The 22529-nt window shown below is 41.2% G+C and overlaps 1 protein-coding gene across 2 annotated transcripts in view; it reads left to right on the top strand.

Moving 5' to 3' along the window:
* LOC138980891 (sacsin-like) overlaps window positions 1-21627 on the top strand; it is a 60775-nt gene extending 39148 nt beyond the window's left edge. For both annotated transcript variants that reach the window (XM_070353764.1, XM_070353771.1), the window contains 2 exons: window positions 10347-10631; window positions 11948-21627. In XM_070353764.1, the coding sequence (XP_070209865.1) occupies window positions 10347-10631; window positions 11948-11953 (291 nt within the window). In that variant the 3' untranslated portion in view covers window positions 11954-21627. The remainder of the gene's footprint in view (window positions 1-10346; window positions 10632-11947) is intronic.
* Window positions 21628-22529: the final 902 nt, after the last annotated feature.

The raw sequence follows: 22529 nt of genomic DNA on the forward strand, positions 1-22529 counted from the left end.
ATTTTGAAGTATAGGGGGCTTTTTACAGTGATTCGTGAAAGGATCTTCACTGGTCCATATTAGGGACCATTTGTGAATTTTTCTGTATCTAATATTTGCTGAATGTCTATCTAAGCTAACCACTCTAATTACGCGTTACGGTTAACCTAAGAGAAAAGGACTACCAACACAAAATGAAACTTCTTCGCAAGAAACCAAGCTACTTATCAGCAAGAATCAAAAGGTGGTCCATATTCGGCAACCTTCCCCTATATTTCATTAATGTAGAGTTACCATACACAAAATATGTTCTTATATATTATTAACAGCTATTGTGTTTTCAGCGTAGCAATATGGCCCGATATTTAGATGAGACAAGTATAATGCCGACGAGTCGAAGACGAGTCGCATTTTACTTGTTCGAGTCTAAATATCGGACCCTATTGCTACGATGAAAACACAATAGCGTTTATATAGCTATTCTGACATTAAATTTTGTGTTAAAATCATGTTTTTGTCAGCAACCAGTACCAGAATGGTCCATGTCGTTGATTACAGACGACAGTTCCCTTTTCGCATGAAGCCACGGAAATAACCGAACATTGAAAAACGCACGGACATGTATTAGGGGGAAAACTCGAGATAACCGGATGTTTAACATTACGTCAAAATGCGAGGAATCATATGACGTCATGACGTATCATGCTTGCCTACGTAGATTGTATGTTCGAAGGTTTGACTTCTGTTGGGAATTCGCGTGGTGAAGACTGCGGTAAATCTGTAGATGATAAGAAAACAAGGATTGTCTCAGAAGAAACGACTAAATGTTTCAGACCGGTAACTTCATTTCAACATTGCACTATACAATGGACGTTCTATGTGACAGGAGAGTTTGCTGATTGTGTGTTAACATTGGAGAGATCGTCTGCTAGAATCAGAGATAGGTCGCTTCAGATTGCAGCTTCTGGAAATTTGCAAGGTTTGTTGCCTGTTAAAGAACTGGATTTTACACGTAATGTATGTCATGTACATTAAGCAACAACAAAAACACACACAAAGCAAATGGCATCGTCTGTCGACTTGTCACATAAACAAACCTGGCGAGGTATGCGTGTACTGTATACACGTGGAAGAAACCGGAACCGTGCGTCTTTGTTATTGACAATATGCTTTTGGATATTGAGAAGCATAATGCCGGCTACGGAAGTCGGCCATTTTTGCCAATATCCAAAAGCATATTGGCAATAACAAAGACGCATGGTTCCGGTTTCTTCCACGTGTATAAAGTACACGCATACCTCGCCAGGCTTGTTTCTGTGACTAGTCGACAGACGATGCCATTTGCTTTGTGTGTGTTTTTGTTGTTGCTTACTGCAGGGACCTATTTTGTTTGTTTGTTTATTTGTTGCTTAACGTCCAGCCGACTACGCAGAGCCATATCAGGACGAGGAAGGGGGGGATGAAGGGGGCCACTTGTCAAGCGATTCCTGTTTACAAATGCACTAACCCATTACTTGTGTCCCAGCAGGCTTTAGTAAAACTAAATTAATACCTACTGGAAGATTACCAGTTTCCAGTATGTTAAAATAGGCTTAACCTATCTACTGCTGGACTTACATCAGAACACTAACAGATTAAACTATACATGAATCGCGAGACAAGCGGCAAGAGAAGAGATTTTTGGAAAAAATACAGGTGAATGAGCAAGAAGGCAGAAAAAAGAAAAGAATTCATGAAGAAAAAGAGAGCATGACAGGATTACAGACCTGTTTACACTACACATTGAGCGTAGTAAACTACGATTTTGGTCCCCAAACTACGCAACTACGCATGCTTGTCTTATACTACGCAAACGTTTCATTTCGACTACACATTTTGACATTTTGAATACGCAAAAACGCGAGCGAGTTCCGATCCATAATTTGTACTAACCGGTTGTGTACTGCGTGCAAAACATGCCCGGCGCCCGCGAGAGTAGCGTAGTCAGTTGGTCTTGCTGCTGTTATTACAACTATCGCGGGCGTTTCAGCACATACTTTTCTGAACGCGGTCACTTCGTAGCTCATTCTTTCTGGAGGGAAAAAAATGGCTACAGCGACGAACACGGATTCAGAAGACTTTGGCGATCAACCGCCACGGAGCAAAAAAAAGAAGCTTGGTCAAACTCCCAGCAAGGCTTTTCTGCCAAAGTACTATGAGGAGCATCCATGCCTAGTTTCGTGGAGAAAAGGGAAGCGTTTTGCCCACTGCACTGTGTGCAACACGGCTTTTTCAGAGAAGCACAGTGGGCTTTACGACCGTGTAACCGCCACAAGAAAAGCACTTCTCATGAGGAATTCGAGAAATCCCGACCAAAGCAGAGGAAAAATTGGACTGTTTTGTGAAGAAACCCGTGCCAGGGAAAGAAGACCAAGACAAGCTCACTTTTGAGAGATCGGTAACCAGAGCAGAGGCAATGACCTGCCATATTATTATTATTGCCGACGCAAACCTGTTCTGTTTATATGCAAATTTGCCTTCATGTTGATACACATACTCCCAGTCCCTACTTTTTGTGACTTGATGTTCTCAGATTGTCACAGGTCTTGATACCCCTCAACATAGCTTTTTTTTAACAAATGCATGGGTGAAACTTTTCCGCCTTAGGGCGGAAATCCGCCAAATGAAATTGGTCAAATAAAGAATTCCTTATTTTAAAAATCTGTAAAAAAAAAAAAAGTTTTTTTTTTTGTTTTTTTTTCGCCGGCGATCCGATCTGTATTTTCTCTAACACAGTGACCGGACATCGCTGAATCTTTGTTTCCCTGAGCGCGCGAATTATCGGACTACAGCTTGGCATTTGTTATCATTGTTTACTGTGCAAATTTGTGTGTTTGAGATACCAGGAAAGGCCTACTTTTACCCTTAAAAAGCCTGATTTTTCGTTTTCTTCCGGGGGGCTTCGCCCCCCTGGGCCCCCTAAGAGGGCGTTGCCCCTGCACCCCACCAGGGCGTGGGCGGCCCCTGGACCCCGGCCTCATTTTCCTTATCTTTAATTCTGATCAGTTTCACCCATGCAAATGTTCCAAACTAGTTAATAATTATAATTACATATTCTTACGCCGAATCACATGATTTGCATTGACCCACTTCGATGCTTAGGTTATGATAAAAGCTACCCCGTCTAGGTATAAGGGGAGCAACCCCAACTAAAAAAGTGACTGCACCAGCATGACTGGCACCCTGGGTTACGTCCCATGCAGCACACTACGTCATCAATGGTGCTGGTCACGTGATACCCCTTCAATCGACTACTATCACTCAAGGGTGACGGTTGTGTTTGCTTTTGCTCTGGCTTGTTTTGTGTCTACGGCACCCACTGGCCTCGGCCCCCGTCTACTTCTTGCTGGCTTGCAGCTGGTGAGATCGTTCATATTTTCTTGTATGTTTTATTGCTTCTGCTGTGAATTTCACATGTCCGTTGGACTCTGAAGTTTTCAGCAGTTGTTTGGCTTCCTCTCGGTCGCCATTTGCATTAGCACGTTGTCTGGCTTCTGTTGTTTTAGTCCGTGTTCGGTCTATTAACGCTGTTGTAGCTTGCTTTGTAGCTGCCGTCGGTAGCTTTTACGCATGTGCTTTTCTATTGCTTGCTTACTTCTGAAATGTTTGTGTCTGTACGGACTTGATTATTTTCAGACTTGTGGCTTCCTCCTTGGTCGCCATGTTTAGTTAGCATGTTGTTGTTATGTTGATTTTTTCGTCCGTACTCGGACGCTTAACTCTTCGTATAGCTAGTTGTTTAGCTGCCTTTGGTAGCTCCTAACTGGTTTTAGCTGCCCTCTTTGCTGGCTTCTGAAAGGTTGGCGTCCGTTCGGACTTTGCTAGTTTCAGTTGTTTGTTTATTTTTCTCTCGGGCTTACTTGGCCGTTAATGAGAATTAGAGGGAGCTAAGGCCGAGGGTTAGGGCTTGGGCCCTGCTAAGCTCTATCCCTCAGCAGCCTCTTCTTTTGAAGAACTCCGTTGTTGTTCATGTTGGCACAATTTTAGGCAATTTTTTACGTTGTTCTGTGCCGTTTTTCTGTTACGGACGATTGGCCGTCTGGCTCTCAGCCGTCCGTCTTGGCCTCTAAGGCTGTCGTTTTACGTCTGTTTCGGCTCCAGAGTCTAGGGCTCTGGGGTCTGCCCTTATCTTTTGCTTATTTCCAGAAATGGATTCCCTCGTTCGCGAGGTTTGCCGCGGCGGACTTCGTCGTCAGCTCTGCCCCCCGCCTGGGGGTTAGGCGACGTTCTCTCCTTCAGACGCTGGGTCTTCTCCGGACCAGGCTGCTGTCCACCGTGATGTTTCTGGACGGTCCCGTGGGGATCTTCTTCTCCTCTTCCTGGCCGGCATTTGTTGCCTTCCGCTGGCGGTAGCGCAACAGTGCATGTCCCTCCGGGGATCCGGCCACAACAAGGTTGGTGTCTGCAGCAGCCGTTTACGGCAGTTGCACTTCCGGTTTCCGGAATCGGATGTTCTCCTGCTAGTGAGCGACTTGCGTTCACGTCGGGTCAGAACCTCTCCGTACTCCAGCAGTCGGTTCCGACAGCTGGGCTTCCTGCTTTCGCAGGAAGTAGGGGTTCACCGTCTAGTGAGCGACTTGCGTTCACGTCCGGACCGAACCCCGCCTTACACCAGCAGTTGTACGCGACAGCTGGGCTTCCGGCTACGGCCGGAAGCAGTGGTTCTTCCGCTCGTGCGCAGCTTGCTGTCACGTCCGGTGCGTCCCACATCTTACCACAGCAGTCAGTTCCGGCAGCTGTTCTTCCGGCTCTGGCCGGAAGCAGTGGTTCTTCCGCTCGTGCGCAGCCTGCTGCCACGTCCGGTGCGTCCCACATCTTACGTCAGCAGTCGTCAGCGACAGCTGCTTCCGGCTCAGGCCGGAAGTAAAAGGCTCACTGGCTAGTGTTCGGACTACGTTCACGTCCGGTTTGAGCCTTGCCTTATGTCAGCAGTCGTCCGCGGCAGCTGCGCTTCCGGTTCCGGCCGGAATTGTAGGTTCACCGGTAGTGCACAGGCTGCTGTCACGTCCGGTTTGGGCCTTACCCTACGTCAGCAGTCGTCAGCGTCAGCTGGGCTTCCGGTTCCGGCCGGAAGTGTAGGTTCACTGGTTAGTGCTCAGGTTGCTGTCACTTCTGGTTCGAGCCTTTACCTACTTCAGCAGTCGTCCGCGACGGCGCCGCTTCCGGTTACGGCCGGGAGCGTAGGTTCACTGGTTAGTGTACAGATTGCTGTCACGTCCGGTTTCGAGCCTTGCCCTACGGCAGCAGTCGTACGCGACGGCTGTGCTTCCAGTTCCGGCTGGAAGTATTGGTTCACTGGTTAGTGCACAGGCTACTGGCACGTTCAGTTCGAACCTTGCCTTACGGCGGTGGTCGTACGCGACCTCTACGCTTCTGGCTGCGGACGGAAGCGTGAGCTCACCGGTTAGTGCACAGGCTGCTGTCACTTCTGGTTCGAGCTTGCCCTACTTCAGCAGTCGTCCGCGACAGCTGTGCGTCTGGTTCCGGCTGGAAGCGTAGGTTCACTGGTTAGTGCACAGACTACGGTCACGTTCGGTTTGAACCTTGCCTTATGTCGGCGATCGTACGCGACCTCTGCGCTTCTGGCTCCGGCCGGAAGTGGGGGCTCACTGGATAGTGGACCTGCTATGGTCCCATCTGGTTTGAGTCTGGTTTTTTCGTCAGCAGTGCCCTTTGGGCTTGCAGGCTCCCTGCCTCAGGCGGATTAGCAGCTACCACACACTTCGGTAGTGGGTTCTGCCGTTCTTCTCACTTCCTGTGCCTTTGGTCTTCGACGCCTCTCATCCTCCTCTTAGTCAGGGGTGAAGTTTGGCCGTTGACTTGCAGGAAAGGGGCTTCAGGCTCCGGCCTTCCCAGCTTCGGGACATTAGCGGCTTAGAGGAAGTTGCCTTTGCCCAAGATGTCCCGGAATTTGCTGTCGTCTTTTGCCCCTCGGCGTGCACCTTTGCCGGTCACGCCGGAACTTCTTCTTTGGGGAACGTTTCGAGTCCCCTGCTCTCTGAGCAGACTCTCTTCCCCTCTGAGGAAGTGGGCAGACAGCTTTTGGAACTTGCTTCCATTTTGGAGACACTCCTTTACGGAGTCCTTGGCGCCCTTTACACTCAGTAAAGAGCAGGACGCAGGGGATGCTTTCTCCACCTTTGCTAGGGCGAATTTAGAACAGAGAAGGCCTTCCTCTCTGCACAATGCCCATACGGTCATGTTCAGACGGGACTTGTTCCTCGCCCATTCCTAGTCTGTGAGGAATCAATGAGAGACACCCTTAGTTCTTCACCCTTGGTGGATGGGTCTCTCTTCGGCCTCCTGGCCTCTAAGGCCTCCTGGCCTTCAAGTCCTCCTGGCCTCCTGGTCTCTGAAGCCTCCTGGCCTCTAAGGCCTCCTGGCCCCCAAGGCCTCCTGGCCTCTAAGGCCTCCAAGGCCTCCTGGTCTCCAAGGCCTCCTGACCTCTAAGGCCTCCTGGCCTCTAAGGTCTCCTGGCTTCCTAGGCCTCCGGGCCTCTTAGGCCTCCAAGGCCTCCGGGTCTCCAAGGCCTCCTGGCCTCCAAGGCCTCCTGGCCTTTAAGGACTCCTGGCCTCTAAGGTCTCCTGGCTTCCAAGGCCTCCTGGCCTCTAAGGCCTCCAAGGCCTCCTGGTCTCCAAGGCCTCCTGGCCTCCAAGGCCTCCTGGCCTCTAAGGCCTCCTGGCCTCTAAGGTCTCCTGGCTTCCAAGGCCTCCAAGGCCTCCTGGTCTCCAAGGCCTCCTGGCCTCCAAGGCCTCCTGGCCTCCAAGGCCTCCGGGCCTCTAAGGCCTCCGGGCCTCTAAGGTCTCCTGGCTTCCAAGGCCTCCCTGGCCTCCTGGCCTCCAAGGAAATAAAGATTTGTAGGGACCTTCAGGTCTCTTCTTTTGCTCTTCAAGCTTTGAAGCAGCAAAACGGGCTCTACCTAAGCAGACTCAGCTTGTTCAGGCTAAGTCCTCAGCTCAGGTTTATCCGGAGGGGTTCTTCCTTTCACAGACGTCTTAGTCGGTGTTTTTAGGGAACAACAGCCGGCATTAGGGCTTCCGGGTTTTTTAGCCTCGGCTGGTGCAACAGCCATTTCATCCGTTGGTGGTGTTGGTTGTTGTTTGCTCTTTTGGACTCGGTCCTAGTGGGTCTTTCGCCGGTTTTGACTCTGTCTTTCTCTAGCGATCGGACTTGTTCTGGTGTTTCGTCCGAACTTAAGGTTTACTTGAGTTGGCCTCGGAAGTTACATTCAGATTTTACTGAGTTTGCATTGGTTTTAGCATGGTGAGGGGTCATTCTTGTGGCCTATCACTTTTCTCAGCTTTATTGGCTAACCCTCCCCTTTCGGTAGAGGTCTAGTTAATTTCCTGGTTTCTTGGTGCGGGCTTTCAGCCCAGCATCTTTGATGGCAGGTCTACGGGCGTTACGGCTCTCAGCCTTAGCCCGTGTAATAGTCTCCTGCCTGGCATGGGCGACTACGGTCTCCGTGTCTCTAGAATTTGTGTCTTCCTCTTCTCCCTCATCCTGCCATGAGGCGAGTCGGGTCGACTTCCGGTGGGGTTGGGTTGCCTGTTACGGTCACCCCTCTACCACTTGCAACTATTACGGACTCTTGCCTTTTGTGTTCCGTGTCTGATTCTCGGTTCTGAGGTATCAGACGTGTTTGGTTTTTCAGCCAGACTCAGGAATTTTCTGGGCTCGGTCGGCCGCGATATTTACTTCGGGCTCTTCTTCTTAAGGCTGGTTAGCTTCACGGTTTTCTGTTTTTCCTTTCCAGTCTCGTTTCTGTTTTGGGTTTTTGATTTTCTTTCATTTACCTACAAGCAGACTGCTTTGTGAACACTCTGACTTTAGTCATTTCGGTTAGAGTCACCGGTCACATCAGGCTTTGGCCACCGCGATCTCCGCCCTGCTGGCGGCTTACACTTTTCGTAGGCCGCTTCTTCCTCTGTTTACCTCCCTCTATGCTTCTGCATGGACTGGTAGTGGACTTCTGGTGACCGTCTCTTCTGAGATTTTTTCTTTGAGTTTGACTCTGGTTTTTTGTACCCAGACGTCTCTCTCTCTTTCTCGGAAACAGGTCACTCCTCTCTGGAGCTGACCGTTATCTCTCCGGCCTTTCGGGCCTCTCTCCATGCCAAGGCTTTTAACTTTGGCATGATTGTTTTACGGTCCTGGGGAAGGTTGGTGCTTTTCATTTATGATCGGTCAACCTTACGCTTAGTCGTTTCCAGGGTTTTTGGCATTTCCTTCCAAGAGTAAGGGGGGGGGGGGGGGGCAGCTTGTCTGTCCCTCTACTCGGCTCGGGTTATTCAAGACTTGAGCCCCTTTCTGGGCTGTTTTTTATGGTTCAGGAGATGGGAAGAAGTGCTGAGCACAGCTTACGGGCTCTCTGATGCTTGGCGTAGCTATCGGCTATCTTTCCCCCAGGCTCAGCCCGAGCTCTTTTTCCAGGGCCTGGGCCTCCTCCTCGGCCGTTTTACGGTCTGGGAGGTTGGATGATGTCCTGCACACAGCTTACTGGTGCTCGGCTTTTGTCTTTATCAGTTTCATAGGGAGACATTGCTGCCTTCTGGCAGTATGGATCTATCTGTAACGATGGATCTAGGTCCCTTCCTGCTTTGGTGGCAACGGGACAATGCCTCTCCAGAATTTAAGAGTGAGTTTGATCTTCTTTGATCTTACCCACCGCCTGGTTGAAGTTATCTGCAAATCATGTGATTCGGCGTAAGAATATGTAATTATAATCGAAAATTTTTATCTAAATTTTGATTTGATTAATATACTTACCCGAATCACATAAGTAATTCCCTCCCGCCTGCCCCGCTCGATCTTTTTGATATTCTATTAGTCGATTGAAGGGGTATCACGTGACCAGCACCATTGATGACGTAGTGTGCTGCATGGGACGTAACCCAGGGTGCCAGTCATGCTGGTGCAGTCACTTTTTTAGTTGGGGTTGCTCCCCTTATACCTAGACGGGGTAGCTTTTATCATAACCTAAGCATCGAAGTGGGTCAATGCAAATCATGTGATTCGGGTAAGTATATTAATCAAATCAAAATTTAGATAAAAATTTTCGATTTTTTTCTTAACAAATAAACTTAATGCTTGGCTTGTATTTTTGTGGGGGCTTTGTTTGTATTTGTATGAGGAGTATTGTTCACATTGTAATAGTTTTGTTTGGAGTGTTGAGTGTTTGTTTTAGTACAGTATAAGTAACTGTTCTGTTTTGCGGTTTGGGTTGATCAAATTGAAATACTACACATTCACCTGCCAAACTACACATTTGCCTTATTTTCACACCCAAAACTACACATGGTACATTTCAGGGGTAGGCAGGTCTGCAGGAAAGAGGAACCAAAAATCTACCTAACAGCAAACTAGAAAGCTCCTGCGGTTCCAAAAACAGGAGGGGCTTTTAATTTCATAACCGCAGTGCCCCACTGCGGGAGCAGGGACCTATATTTAGAGGGATAGGAAACTCCGCCATAAATGACATCCTACATTACGTGTACAATCCAGTTCTTTAACAGGCAACAAACCTTGCAAATTTTCAGAAGCTGCAATCTGAAGCGACCTATCTCTGATTCTAGCAGACGATCTCTCCAATGTTTAACACAAAATCAGCAAACTCTCCTGTCACATAGAACGGCCATTGTATAGTGCAATGTTGAAATGAAGTTACCGGTCTGAAACATTTAGTCGTTTCTTCTGAGACAATCTTTGTTCTCTTATCATCCACAGATTTACAGCAGTCTTCACCACGCGAATTCCCAACAGAAATCAGACTTTCGAACATACAATCTACGTAGGCAAGCTTGATACGTCATGACGTCATATGATTCCTAGCATATTGACGTATAATGCTAAACATCCGGTTATCTCGAGTTTTCTCCCTAATACATGTCCGTGGGTTTTTCAATTTCGGTTATTTCCGTGGCTTCATGCGGCCGAAAGGGAACCGTCGTCTGCAATCAACGACATGGACCATTCTGGTACTGGTTGCTGAAAAACATGATTTTAACACAGAATGTAATGTCAGAATAGCTATATAAACGCTATTGTGTTTTCATCGTAGCAATAGGGTCCGATATTTAGACTCGAACAAGTATAATGCGACTCGTCTTCGACTCGTCGGCATTATATACTTGTCTCGTCTAAATATCGGGCCCTATTGCTACGCTGAAAACACAATAGCTGTTATTGTTCCTGACTTTACAGTAAATACCACTGTTAATCAAGCAGTCTTATGTTATAGCCCAGAGCTAGCATTTTACATTTATTTTAACGGGGCTAGCGGATCTTTCCCACAACGGTATGGTGTCTTCATGAAGTTCTCGTTTCAGGCTGCTGAGAAGGCGTTGAAGGCTGTCCTGTACTACAGAGATGCCAACAGTTCCAGTCTGACGGACCACGACCTCAAAAGCATAGCCCATGAAGTGAGAGACGACATACTTAAAAGACTTGCTGAGAAGCTTGAAGGACGGGTTGGAAACCATATGAGGATGCGTTACCCTGACGCGCTGATGTTCCCAACTATTCCTGCTGACGCGTACACCAGTGATGACGTCAGGTTTGCCTTTGACGTAGCATCTCGTGTCTTTGACCAAGTAAAAAGCTTGATCCCCCAGGTAAGCAGATATTTTAGAAGGTTCCAGTTTTCTATATTACTTGTCATACAAAAAAAAATTACTAGACAAATACGTTTGAGTGCAGATCTTTGATGAGACCGTTTGTTGTAAAACCAGTTAAATTTGAATGGAAAAGCTACCCTATACAGGAAACAGATGGATCGCATTGTATGGCTTCTGAGAAGAATGACCCCTACAACTTTAAGCATGTCATAAAGTCATTGACAGACAGGTGAAAACTACATTTTCTGGTTTCAACACTAGTTTGCTGGAATAGTCATATAACTGGTTTTACAGTAAACGGCCTCATCAAAACGATCTACACTCAAATGGATCTGCCTTGTTTATTTTATGACAAGTAGAAAAAGTGCTAGTCGTAGCAAAGTTAGCTTTTTGAAAAAGTTGAGACTTGATTTTCTAAAATGCAAACCCGATCCAAAAGCTATATAATTCGGCCTACAGGTTGAAATGATACTGGCACTCAGAAAGGGGAAAATGCGCTGTAGATTTGGTTGCTGCAGTGAAAGTATAACAGTACATGTACCGTATAAATATTAGATACTAGCCATGCAGTTATGACGAAGCACAGTCAAACACTTCATAGTACGTAATATCATTAGACTGAACCATGGTAATATGTTCTTGGTATCATAAAGATAAATGCAGTCTCTCCCGGACTTAGCATTAGCACATTTTGAAATACTGCAACAACAGCGTTACAGTACTATAAGGCCTAAAAAAAAAAATAGGTGTGGTTACGGTAACCCGACCTACCCTATTTTTGGGGGCCGACCCTATAACTTTTTATTACATTTGTCAAAAAAAACACACAAAAAAAACAAGTAAACGAGTGCAGAAAACGCAATGAAAGCGAAAGCGCCCGAGTCGCACACCTATTTCCCTGTCAAGTAGGTTTAATTTGTACACATTAGAAAAAAAAGTTTAAAAAAAAAGTGATTGCCTACCTTCCTACCCTATTTTTTTTGGCTATGTTACCGTAACCACACCTATTATTTTTTTTGGCCTAACACCGATCATATGTGTTCTTTGTTTACTTGTCTGTCTGTCTGTCTGTTTGTCTGGCGTTTTGTCCACCCACATAGCATATGAATGATATTAACTCTACCTATACCAAGATTGGACAGTAGGTCCTAAGAGAACGTAAAAGTCTACTAGTCAGTCAGATTTAGCATTAAAAGAGTTTGTGGCTATGCCTCAATATAGTGTCCAATAGGAGCGGAGGCGAAAACACTGAGAAGTCTTGATTGTCAAAGCTAAATATGTGTGGTGTGTGTGTGTGTGTGTGTGTGTTTCAGGGCTGAGCTTGACTGCAAAGAAATCCTTCCTGTATTTCCAGCGCAACGTACCGCGTGTCTCTTATCTTAAGATTGTCAGAACCTTCTTTGTTTCATCTTGCTTTTGTGTGTGAAGAGGGGGAGTCACTTGTAAATAGTACTATTTTTTTTCTTGTTAAATATAAGTATTTGCATATGAGCAGAAGCGCTTATGATTATTGTCATTGACATTCTTGATTTGTTCTTATTTTTCAGAGAAACGTGTTTATATGAAATGGATAATTGCTTTTGGTTTTTCTTCTCAGATATTTTTTCTTGTACTATTCAAAATAACCGTAGCGGTTGCAGTACCCACCACTGTAACCATTCTAACCTTCAGAAGAAGCTATAAGTTAAGTCATTAGCTTTGCAAGATTAGTCGTCTGTTTTTATTTCTGCTTGGCTCTCTGTATTGATTCGTCTGTTTGTGTAAAGTTTCATGTAGTGTATAAACTTGAGATACATGTATTCACTTTGAAGCTGCGCCGTGACCCTAAAAAGAAACTCTCTGGTTTACATTCGTTGGATATTCGAGGATCTATTTGAACTTATCGGCAGTGTTATAGGTTCGCTTCAACTCTTGCATTTGTGTGTTTGAGTTTTGATTTTGTATAAAAATGTGTTGTTTCTTCTTACATATATATGCTAACGCATGTTTCTATTTTCTCCGATGTACATGCAGTTGTGTGGATTTCACAGTGATTGAATAACATTATGTCAAACATATATCAAGATTATTTAATTGTGTGTTTCTTCGTGCTGAGTGCATACTAACTTGCTTTTTCAAAATGTTGTAAATAAACCCTATAATGTAACATTTAAGTTTGGTTCTGAAGATGGGTTTGAGTCATCTTCAAGACCATTTAACGAAGGGTTACCTTTACATGCCTTACTTATTTGTGGACGCCTGACTTTCAAACATATTTGCAGAATAATGTACATTTGTTGAAGTACTTTGATGATTGTTCGCTTGGCAAAAAATGTGTACCTTTTAATATGAATGAACTAAGCTGAAAATTTATGTATTTGGGTAGGAAATACTAAAAAGCTTTCAAAATCACTAATGCTTTGGTCTAACGTGTTGTGGGGTTTTGTTTTTCGTTATACCATTATGTATATATGGATTTGCGGTGAGTAACATGTGTTATTTGTTTAGCTTTTGCTTCTGCTATTTGTTCCAAATCCACCGTAGTGCTGATGGTTTTTTTTATTTTAAATTTCACTTTTACCTTGCACCATGTGTGCACAAATGAGTTTTCAATTGGTTTGGATTTCATATTATTATATATGTATATACATTACTAGTAGCAGTAGTTTTTGCAATAACGTTTACATAGCTTGCTGAGTTACACATCTAATAATATGATGAGATCCGTATTGTGTCGTCTTTGAGCGCTCGGTTAGAACTCATAATATTTGTACAGTAAATTTGAATGTATGTGATATAGCATCCCGGCTTTCATTGTGCAAAGCAAGTTTGTTTTTAGCACCATAAACGTCGGTCAAGTCATGATCATTAATATGCCCGGCCTCAACACATATCTTCATAGGGAAGACAATGCATTGAGAACCTATAATAACCATCGATCTGGCTTGTGGATTAAAGTGCTGCTAATGCAAGCTGGTATAAACTCTCATGTAGGATCAACTTTTGACAGTGTTTGTTTCAAAGAATGTGAACTGACATTTATATTATGACATTTGAAAACAAACGCTGACCCCCACCTACCCCCTCCCCCACCACCTTCATCTTATTACTGATTGTTGCGTGTAGCTCTGCTGGCTAAAAATACTTCACCATGTTTAAAGGTACGTTTTCGTCTGTCTGCATTATTCCTCTCTGCTCGTTTGCATGTGTTGTAGATAAAACAAATTGTCTACATGTTATTCCATTTCTTGTGAGTTTTGCTAAAGTACCTTGCACCATTCTTTATGATGTTTGTTGTTTGAATAATGTCAGTAACAACATTTTCTGTCCATGTGTAACATTGTTTTGTTGAAGACCATTTCTTGTTATCACATTTGAGGGGTCAATTTTGTGAGATAAGTTATGTAAAATATTTAATCAAAACATTTCCATAAAACCACTTTAATGTTCATGCCTGCCGTAATATAATTTTCTGAAAATAGTGTAACAATCGCACTTTGTTCGTTTTAAATCATTTACATGTAACATATGAAACTCTGAACATATGTACATACAAAGAGATTGGAAGTTCTATAATTATGAATGTTGATTATGTCTGTACAGTTGTCTTTGCCAAGTTGAATCATTCTGAACGGTGTAACTTTTATACTTCCACTAAGCTGTCGGTAGCATATCAAAGTTGTGGCTACTTCCAGTCATGGATTCATTTTTTATTTTCTACATTTATAAATAAGTTACTTTTCGCTTTACGCGCAAGCATATTTTGAGTTGAGGAATAGCATTGGATAGATTGGTGGATCAATTAACAATTAGGCAGGAACATCATGTTGAAGAAACCGGTCTGTGAAATGCGAAGCTCGTTCTGTGTAATGCTGCTCGCTTGTTTACGCTTCTTTAATTCTTGTGTGTCTCTGTGCTCCTTTTTCTTGAATGATTTAAATTTTGCACGTCCGAGACTTGCACCCTTCTCATTTTTGGTACTCTGGATAAAAAATAAAAAAAAGCATAAATTAAGAGCGAAACATATCCTAGTGCACTTTTTCTGTGGAATTGATTTATATGTGGCAGTGTATTTTTATGTATTGATGTTTCCTTTGACAGCAGATCGAGGTATTTTATGTGCATCACCGTAACAGAACATTCTAAACAAAATTCATAATCATTGACTGTATATGTTACTATTATTATTACTATTTCCATAAAACCACATTAATGGCCATGCCTGCCGTAATATAATTTTCTGAAAATAATGTAACAATCGCACTTTGTTCGTTTTAAATCATGTATATGTTACACACATTTTCTGAAATTCTGAACATAATGTACAAAGAGAGGGGAAGTTCTATAATTATGAATGTTGATTATGTCTGTATGTCTTTGCCAAGTTGAATCATTCTGAACGTTGTAACTTTTATACTTCCATAAAACTGTCAGTAGCATATCAAAGTTATGGCTACTTCCAGTCATGGATTTCATTTTCATTGTTCATAAATAAGTTACTTTTCGGTTTACTTGCAAGCATATTTTGAGTTGAGGAATAGCATTGGATTAGATTTGTGGATCAATAGACAATTAGGCAACATCATGTTAAAGAAACCGGTCTTTGAAATGCAAAGCTCGTTCTGTATAATGCTTTTACGCTTGTTTAATTCTTGTGTGTCTCTTTGCTCATTTTCCTTGAATGATTTTGCACGTTCGAGACTTGCTGTTGGGTGAGCCCACTCTTCGATTTTTTCGTACTCTGAATAATAAAAAGCATAGATTAAGAGTGAAACATATTCCAGTGCACTTTTTCTGTGGAATTGATTAATATGTGTCTGTGTATTTTTATGTATTGATGTTTTCCTTTTACAGCAGAACGAGGTATTTTATGTGCATAACACTGCAACAAAACATTCTAAACAAAATCCATATTCATTGACAGTTTATGTTACTGTTAATATTACTATTTCCATAAAACCACATTAATGTTCATGCCTGCCGTAATATAATTATTTGAACATTATGTAACAATCGCACTTTGTTCGTTTTAAATCATGTATATGTTACACACATTTTCTGAAATTCTGAACATATGTACAAAGAGAGGGGAAGTTCTATAATTATGAATGTTGATTATGTCTGTATGTCTTTGCCAAGTTGAATCATTCTGAACGTTGTAACTTTTATACTTCCATAAAACTGTCAGTAGCATATCAAAGTTGTGGCTACTTCCAGTCATGGATTTCATTTTCATCGTTCATAAATAAGTTACTTTTCGGTTTACTTGCAAGCATATTTTGAGTTGAGGAATAGCATTGGATAGATTGGTGGATCAATGGACAATTAGGCATGAACATCATGTTAAAGAAACCAGTCTTTGAAATGCAAAGCTCGTTCTGTATAATGCTTTTACGCTTGTTTAATTCTTGTGTGTCTCTTTGCTCATTTTCCTTGAATGATTTTGCACGTACGAGACTTGCAGTTGGGTGAGCCCACCCTTCTAATTTTTTGTACTCTGGATAAAAAAGCATAAATTAAGAACGAAACATATTCTCGTGCACTTTTTCTGTGGAATTGATTTATATGTGCCTGTGTATTTTTATGTTTTGATTTTTTTTCCTTTTACAGCAGAGGTATTTTATGTACTACACTGTAACTGAACATTCTAAACAAAATGTATAATCATTGTATAATTAGGTTACCATTATTATGTATTAAAACGTATTAATCCTAAACGCTTATTAATATATAGTGGGTTTTAATTACGTATTAATTTACGGTATTGTGTTTATCATGGAAATGTTTGTCATTTGCAGATTGTTATGTGACTTTCCCGATCATAGAAGATATTTTTCCACTTGTCAAGGATAAGTATAGCCGTTGGTTTTTTTAAATGTTTTTTTAGCCATTGTTTACATTAGCTGAAATGCTTTCATAAAGACTGCCTGAAATGATATAAGGATTCGTACTACGTACATGTGTATAGTGGATATTGAAATTGTTGAATTTATTAATAAGCAAATAAAACAATTAATCTATGACATGTCAATAAGGTTTCCTTTGACTAATTTGTTGTACTGAGCATGTACGTAACCTTTTTCGTGTAAATATAAAAGATGAAAACATGTTCAACTTTGTACAAATGTAATTTGGAGAATCCAGTGACAGTGATTCTCTCTTTTGTTTTATGTGTAATTGTGAAGAGGTTAATGAAACCAGTAACATTTTATGCCTATAATATGTAAGCTCTATGCTTTCTGAGCAAGTGGAGATGCTGCTTAGATGCCTTATGTCATTTTGGATGTCATGTATCAGTTTGATAAACATTATGTTATTGATGATAGTTGGGGTGGTTCATGTTATCAGCAGTTTCTCTTGGTACCTATCACTGTTTGAATTAGTACATGTATGATAATCTTGAGCGCAAGTTTGATTTGTCCGTTCGTTTGTCAGTTGTTCTTGTTTTTTTGTGTGTACATCCAGCCTTTTAATGTTCGTTGTTTTGTTTTTTATTCAGTATTTGTGGATATACCAGGAAGACTTTATGTGACTGTGTTTCAAATTGACAATACCTTCTTTTTTTCTGCACATTGATAAACAAGATACCTTGGTGAATTCACTTTTCCATTGTTTGGTTGTATGTTTTAACAACTTTTTCATGCTGGCTCGTTTGCGGCAGTTTCATGTATATTATACATAGCTATGGCGGAATGTTGCTGAATAATATAATATTTTCTGTGATGTTCTTGTTTACTTGCATTGTAAGGAGGACTTTTGGAGAAACGCCTATATTTTCATGATTCATTTTAAGTTTGTAAATATTAAATGTAAATATCAAAGTCATTAACTTGAATATTTGAACTCGTAAATATGATTCAAGTTTTAGTACAATATGCTACTGCAAGAGAATGATTTCGACTGAATCAACCACATCAAATGCTAGCAAATAATGATATACCTTTTGGATTGCACTTATGAACTTCATACGCGAGTTACAGTTATGTTGGATGCACATAGTTGTCAATGCTTGTTTGTCAGGTATTATTATCTACAAAGAAGTCTGCCTGTTTTTTTTCCTGCTACACGATTTAAACACGGACTGCCCATGCTACACGACTTGGAACACATGCTTTTGTCATTGTGATGAACGTAATGTTAAAGTGTTTGCTATGCTAACTTGGTTTTTCTGTCGCCAGAACTAGTGTCTATTTGGGACATGACGTGATATGTTAGGAGTTAAAGTGTTTATAATTGTTAATTATATTTACCTTTCTATGCCGATATTTATCACTGGTGTATGCTTGCAAGTGTGTATTCACGATTTATTTTGCTGTGAAATGTAGGATTAGGTGTTGTCACAGGCAACATTTTTATTTTCTTCGAATTGTTGTTTCTTGCTTTTTAACTTGCTTGAACTCCAGTATTGGGAAGTGTGCCCGCTGTGTATACCAATGTTTCGCCTTTGCAGTAAATTGCATCCATTATGATCTTTGTGTACATTGATGTGGATTTTTTAACGTCAGAAATGCGTCTGAAATAATATTAATATGCTGTAGAACAGTTATACCTGCAAATAACTGTAACCTGTTGTTTGCTGCTGAGTATTGAACAGATTCATACTGTTAAATGAGTGAACGTTGATTAGAACTGATTTTTCCTTTAAAACATATACCTATTTTCACATTGTAATACTTCCTGGCTTTCTTGATTGGACCAGAAATTTGTCTGCTGCATAAAAGACACACTATGTTAGTACATGTACTCATGATCTTTCTTTTATATAACAAGGTTTGTGACGGAATAAGCAGTACGTCCTGTTCTAGCTATTGTAAGTATGGAGGAGCACGTTTCAAAGTTACTTTTGTTAATTTCCATTTTGCTGGAGTGTGTAAATATTTTTTCTTGGTGCAGATTTTGAGCATTTAAATGCACAAATACTTGTTTTAAACTGTTTGGACATCATCAGTCAAAACAGCTAAAGATACTTGTTTTTAACATAATTTCAGTTGATGTTCATGTTTTGACAAACATTTCTGAACTTTCTTGTACAGTTGTAATTATTCCCTCTGCTATACATGTGTTAAATTTTGTTTACCTGATCAAGCAAGCACATCAACTGCTTCGCTCAAGTAAGTCCACTGACTTAACTTTGACTGATTTTAATCACACGAGCTTGTATCAAAGCGACGGTCGATCTACCCCTTCCTGTACTATTACTACTAGTGATAGTACATGAAGGATGAAGGAGTAGATCGACCGGCGCTTTGATACAAGCTCCTGTGATTTTAGTAAGTGAAGACTTTTATCCGTTTGCTTTTCCGTGAGATGGATACTATAGGTTTCTGTATACAATTTATATGATAATGCCACAAAGGTTTCTCTTCCTGCTTCCCGTTTTTATGTGTTTGCTCAAATTTCAAGTTGTTGCGCAGTACAGTACATCGTAATTCTGCAATGCTAATATGATGGCGTATAATTTGTACAGTTCCTGGCAGTAACACAAAATAGCACGGTCACTGGTGCCGACCTTTGTCCGATGTTCCTAATTATTCCCAACCAGAAGAAGAAAATCACAGAACTTTTTATTCATGTGTATGGAAACATTGAAATAATAATATTCATATATGCATTGTTACATTTGCAGAACAGATGGGTGTTTTTGACTCACATGCGAAGCAAAAGTGAGTCTATGTACTCACCCGAGTCGTCCGTCCGTCCGGACGTCCGTCCGTCCGTCCGGAAAACTTACGTTGGATATTTCTTGGACACTATTCAGTCTATCAGTACCAAATTTGGCAAGATGGTGTATGATGACAAGGCCTCAAAAAACATACATAGCATCTTGACCTTGCTTCAAGGTCAAGGTCGCAGGGGCCATAAATGTTGCCTAAAAAACAGCTATTTTTCACATTTTTCACATTTTCTCTGAAGTTTTTGAGATTGAATACCTCACCTATATATGATATATAGGGCAAAGTAAGCCCCATCTTTTGATACCAGTTTGGTTTACCTTGCTTCAAGGTCAAGGTCACAGGAGCTCTTCAAAGTTGGATTGTATACATATTTTGAAGTGACCTTGACCCTGAACTATGGAAGATAACTGTTTCAAACTTAAAAATTATGTGGGGCACATGTTATGCTTTCATCATGAGACACATTTGGTCACATATGATCAAGGTCAAGGTCACTTTGACCCTTATGAAATGTGACCAAAATAAGGTAGTGAACCACTAAAAGTGACCATATCTCATGGTAGAAAGAGCCAATAAGCACCATTGTACTTCCTATGTCTTGAATTAACAGCTTTGTGTTGCATGACCTTGGATGACCTTGACCTTGGGTCAATGTCACATGTATTTTGGTAGGAAAAATGTGTAAAGCAGTTCTTAGTGTATGATGTCATTGCTAGGTTTAGGTCAAGCATGTGAGTCGTATGGGCTTTGCCCTTCTTGTTTTTCCTATGCATGTCCACAGAATAATTCCATTGTTATACTAATGTATGGACAGCCCTTAGATTGGCACTCTTGACTTAAAATACAGCGTGCATTATCGCTGTACGTGTACAACTTTTTTTTTGTTTGTACGTGTACAACTAATAATGGTTTATTTTTGTTTTTGTTTAGGATATTGCTAGAACGTGCCCTTGGGTATGATCGTTTTTCATGTAACTGATAAAAGTGGAGTCAGCTCCGATACATGATGGAGTTACTTTTTTTTTATTACTACAGAATTTTTTTATTCGTGTTTATCTGCTGCTTGTTGCGTGTGTGTGTTTAAAAAAAAAATAACTAAACAGAATAATTGAAATTTAATGTGAGCTTGCTGTTTGTTTCATTGTACACAATATTATTTAGAATACTTTTTTGCCCCATGCATTTGCTTGTGAACGATTTTGAAAAGCCCCCAACCCCCATAATTTGTCGAAAAAAATAGCGAATACTGTAGTATGAACGCAAATGGTTTGCATTGATGTTCATTATCATGGAAGCATAGTTACTTTTTTGTTTGACCCGTTTTCTTGCATTTATGTTACATGCTGGATTTATTTCAGCAACGAAAGGTCATAGTGGTTTTGAATTCATGTGCTATTTAGCCCCAGGATTTCTTGTTTGTTTGTGGATTATATGTTTGCTTGCTTGGTTGTTTTGTGTGTGTTGATATTGTTCGCATATTTGTATGCATTTTAATCCTCTCTTTTTTCTCTCTTTCTGCAAAAAAGATGTTATAATGCAGTGCTTCATTATTTATCCTGTCAGATTGCATAACCTGTGTACATTGTATGCAAGTGGGAATGTTCTTGCGAATAGCTTTCGTCTTTACGAAAAACAGGTTGAGCCTTACTGTCAACTTCTTAACCAAAGTTATCTTAGGTTTCATGACTTCTGTAAGGCAAAGTCGGTTGAAGTGGCTTAAAAACCAAGAATCAATCCCACACTATTCTTTCTACCCCTCCCACCCCCATTATAGAATTATATTTTTTTAGCAAGTCCTAAGCATTTGACTTCCTTTTTCTTCCATATATTGCTTTGTTTGTTTGGTTTTTTTTTTTAATGTTTAATTCTTTCACGTAATCTTGCCAATATCAACCATAAGTAAAATAACAACAAGCCTACAGCGTCTAGTGGTGTCATGGTAGAATTACAACTAGTGATTATTATTTCTCTTTTGTTTGTGTAAGGAATGCTAGAACAGTCTTAATATTCTGAAGATACCTGTAAAATAATAAATAATAATCGCGAAAACTATCAAGGTTTAAGCATATCTTGTTTTATCAAATTCAAATCTGTATGATCAAAATCAAAGATTTTGAACAGTGTAGATGTTTGAACACCAGGGTTTTCAGGTTTGCTGGACAAAACTTTACTAATTGTTTCTTGATACAATAGGTAGTAATAGTAGGAGACACTTAAATGTCAATCTTTCTTGATTGAATTTGTAAAAATAGGAGATATTTACCAAGTCAGTTTGCTTTTGTATGCACAATAGCACTTGTGAGATTTCTTTCAATAAAAAGCACATTGTATGGTAAAAACGTGTTGATTTTTTTGTTCAAAACTCTCTCTCTCACATACACACACACACACACACACACACACACACACACACAGAGTTTCAGTTATCATATGCATGCAATACATACATGCTCTACATGTTGAACAGCTGAAAAACGTTCCATCTCACTTCACAGGAAATTATAGAACGTTGACATATTTTGGTACTTTTTACAGTCGAGTACAACTAACCGATCATCTTTAAAAAAAAAATTAGCATCAATTAATCTCCGGCCAGCTCAATGAGGATAAGTTTCTGTGCTCGGTAACAAAGTAGTGAAACTTCTGTTTTAAGACTCTGCTTTCCTAGATCATGTTCCCTTCGAAAATCTGTGAAATTTCACCCTTCAGACAGCTAATTTTCTCCGAATTCTGGAGGTTTAACTATATTCAGATCTGAACTGACACTTACGCCTATTAATTCCATGCACATAATGAACTCACAAATGTCACTTTTTTGCGCCCACTATCACAAACAAGGCACCACTACAAACATATGTGACAGACAGCTCCTTTAAAGGCACATGAGTCCTTCAGGTGAACATAATTCGGCTTGTCTCTGGATAGGCTTTTACATGGGGTAACCAACTCCTCTCCACTTTGACACATACCAGAAATCAACATCATGTGCAAAGTGAGAATTTTCTACCCACTAGTGGAAAAAATGCCCACGCTGCACAGAGGACACCCAAGCTGTCGAATTTAGGTATGTATCTAAGCTGTTCGATGGTCTTATTCCAGCTAAAAGTCTAGATGGATCTGAGATAGTGAGCCGAACTGTTTTTACAGGAAGGACCATGCCTTTAAACTTGGTGAAATTTTAATTTTTCACTTCCAAGGAGCTACAGAATTTACTCATCTCTTCAAAACTGACAAACACAAT

The sequence above is a fragment of the Littorina saxatilis genome, linkage group LG1, assembly GCF_037325665.1.
Source record: "Littorina saxatilis isolate snail1 linkage group LG1, US_GU_Lsax_2.0, whole genome shotgun sequence".
NCBI classification, from domain to species: domain Eukaryota; kingdom Metazoa; phylum Mollusca; class Gastropoda; order Littorinimorpha; family Littorinidae; genus Littorina; species Littorina saxatilis.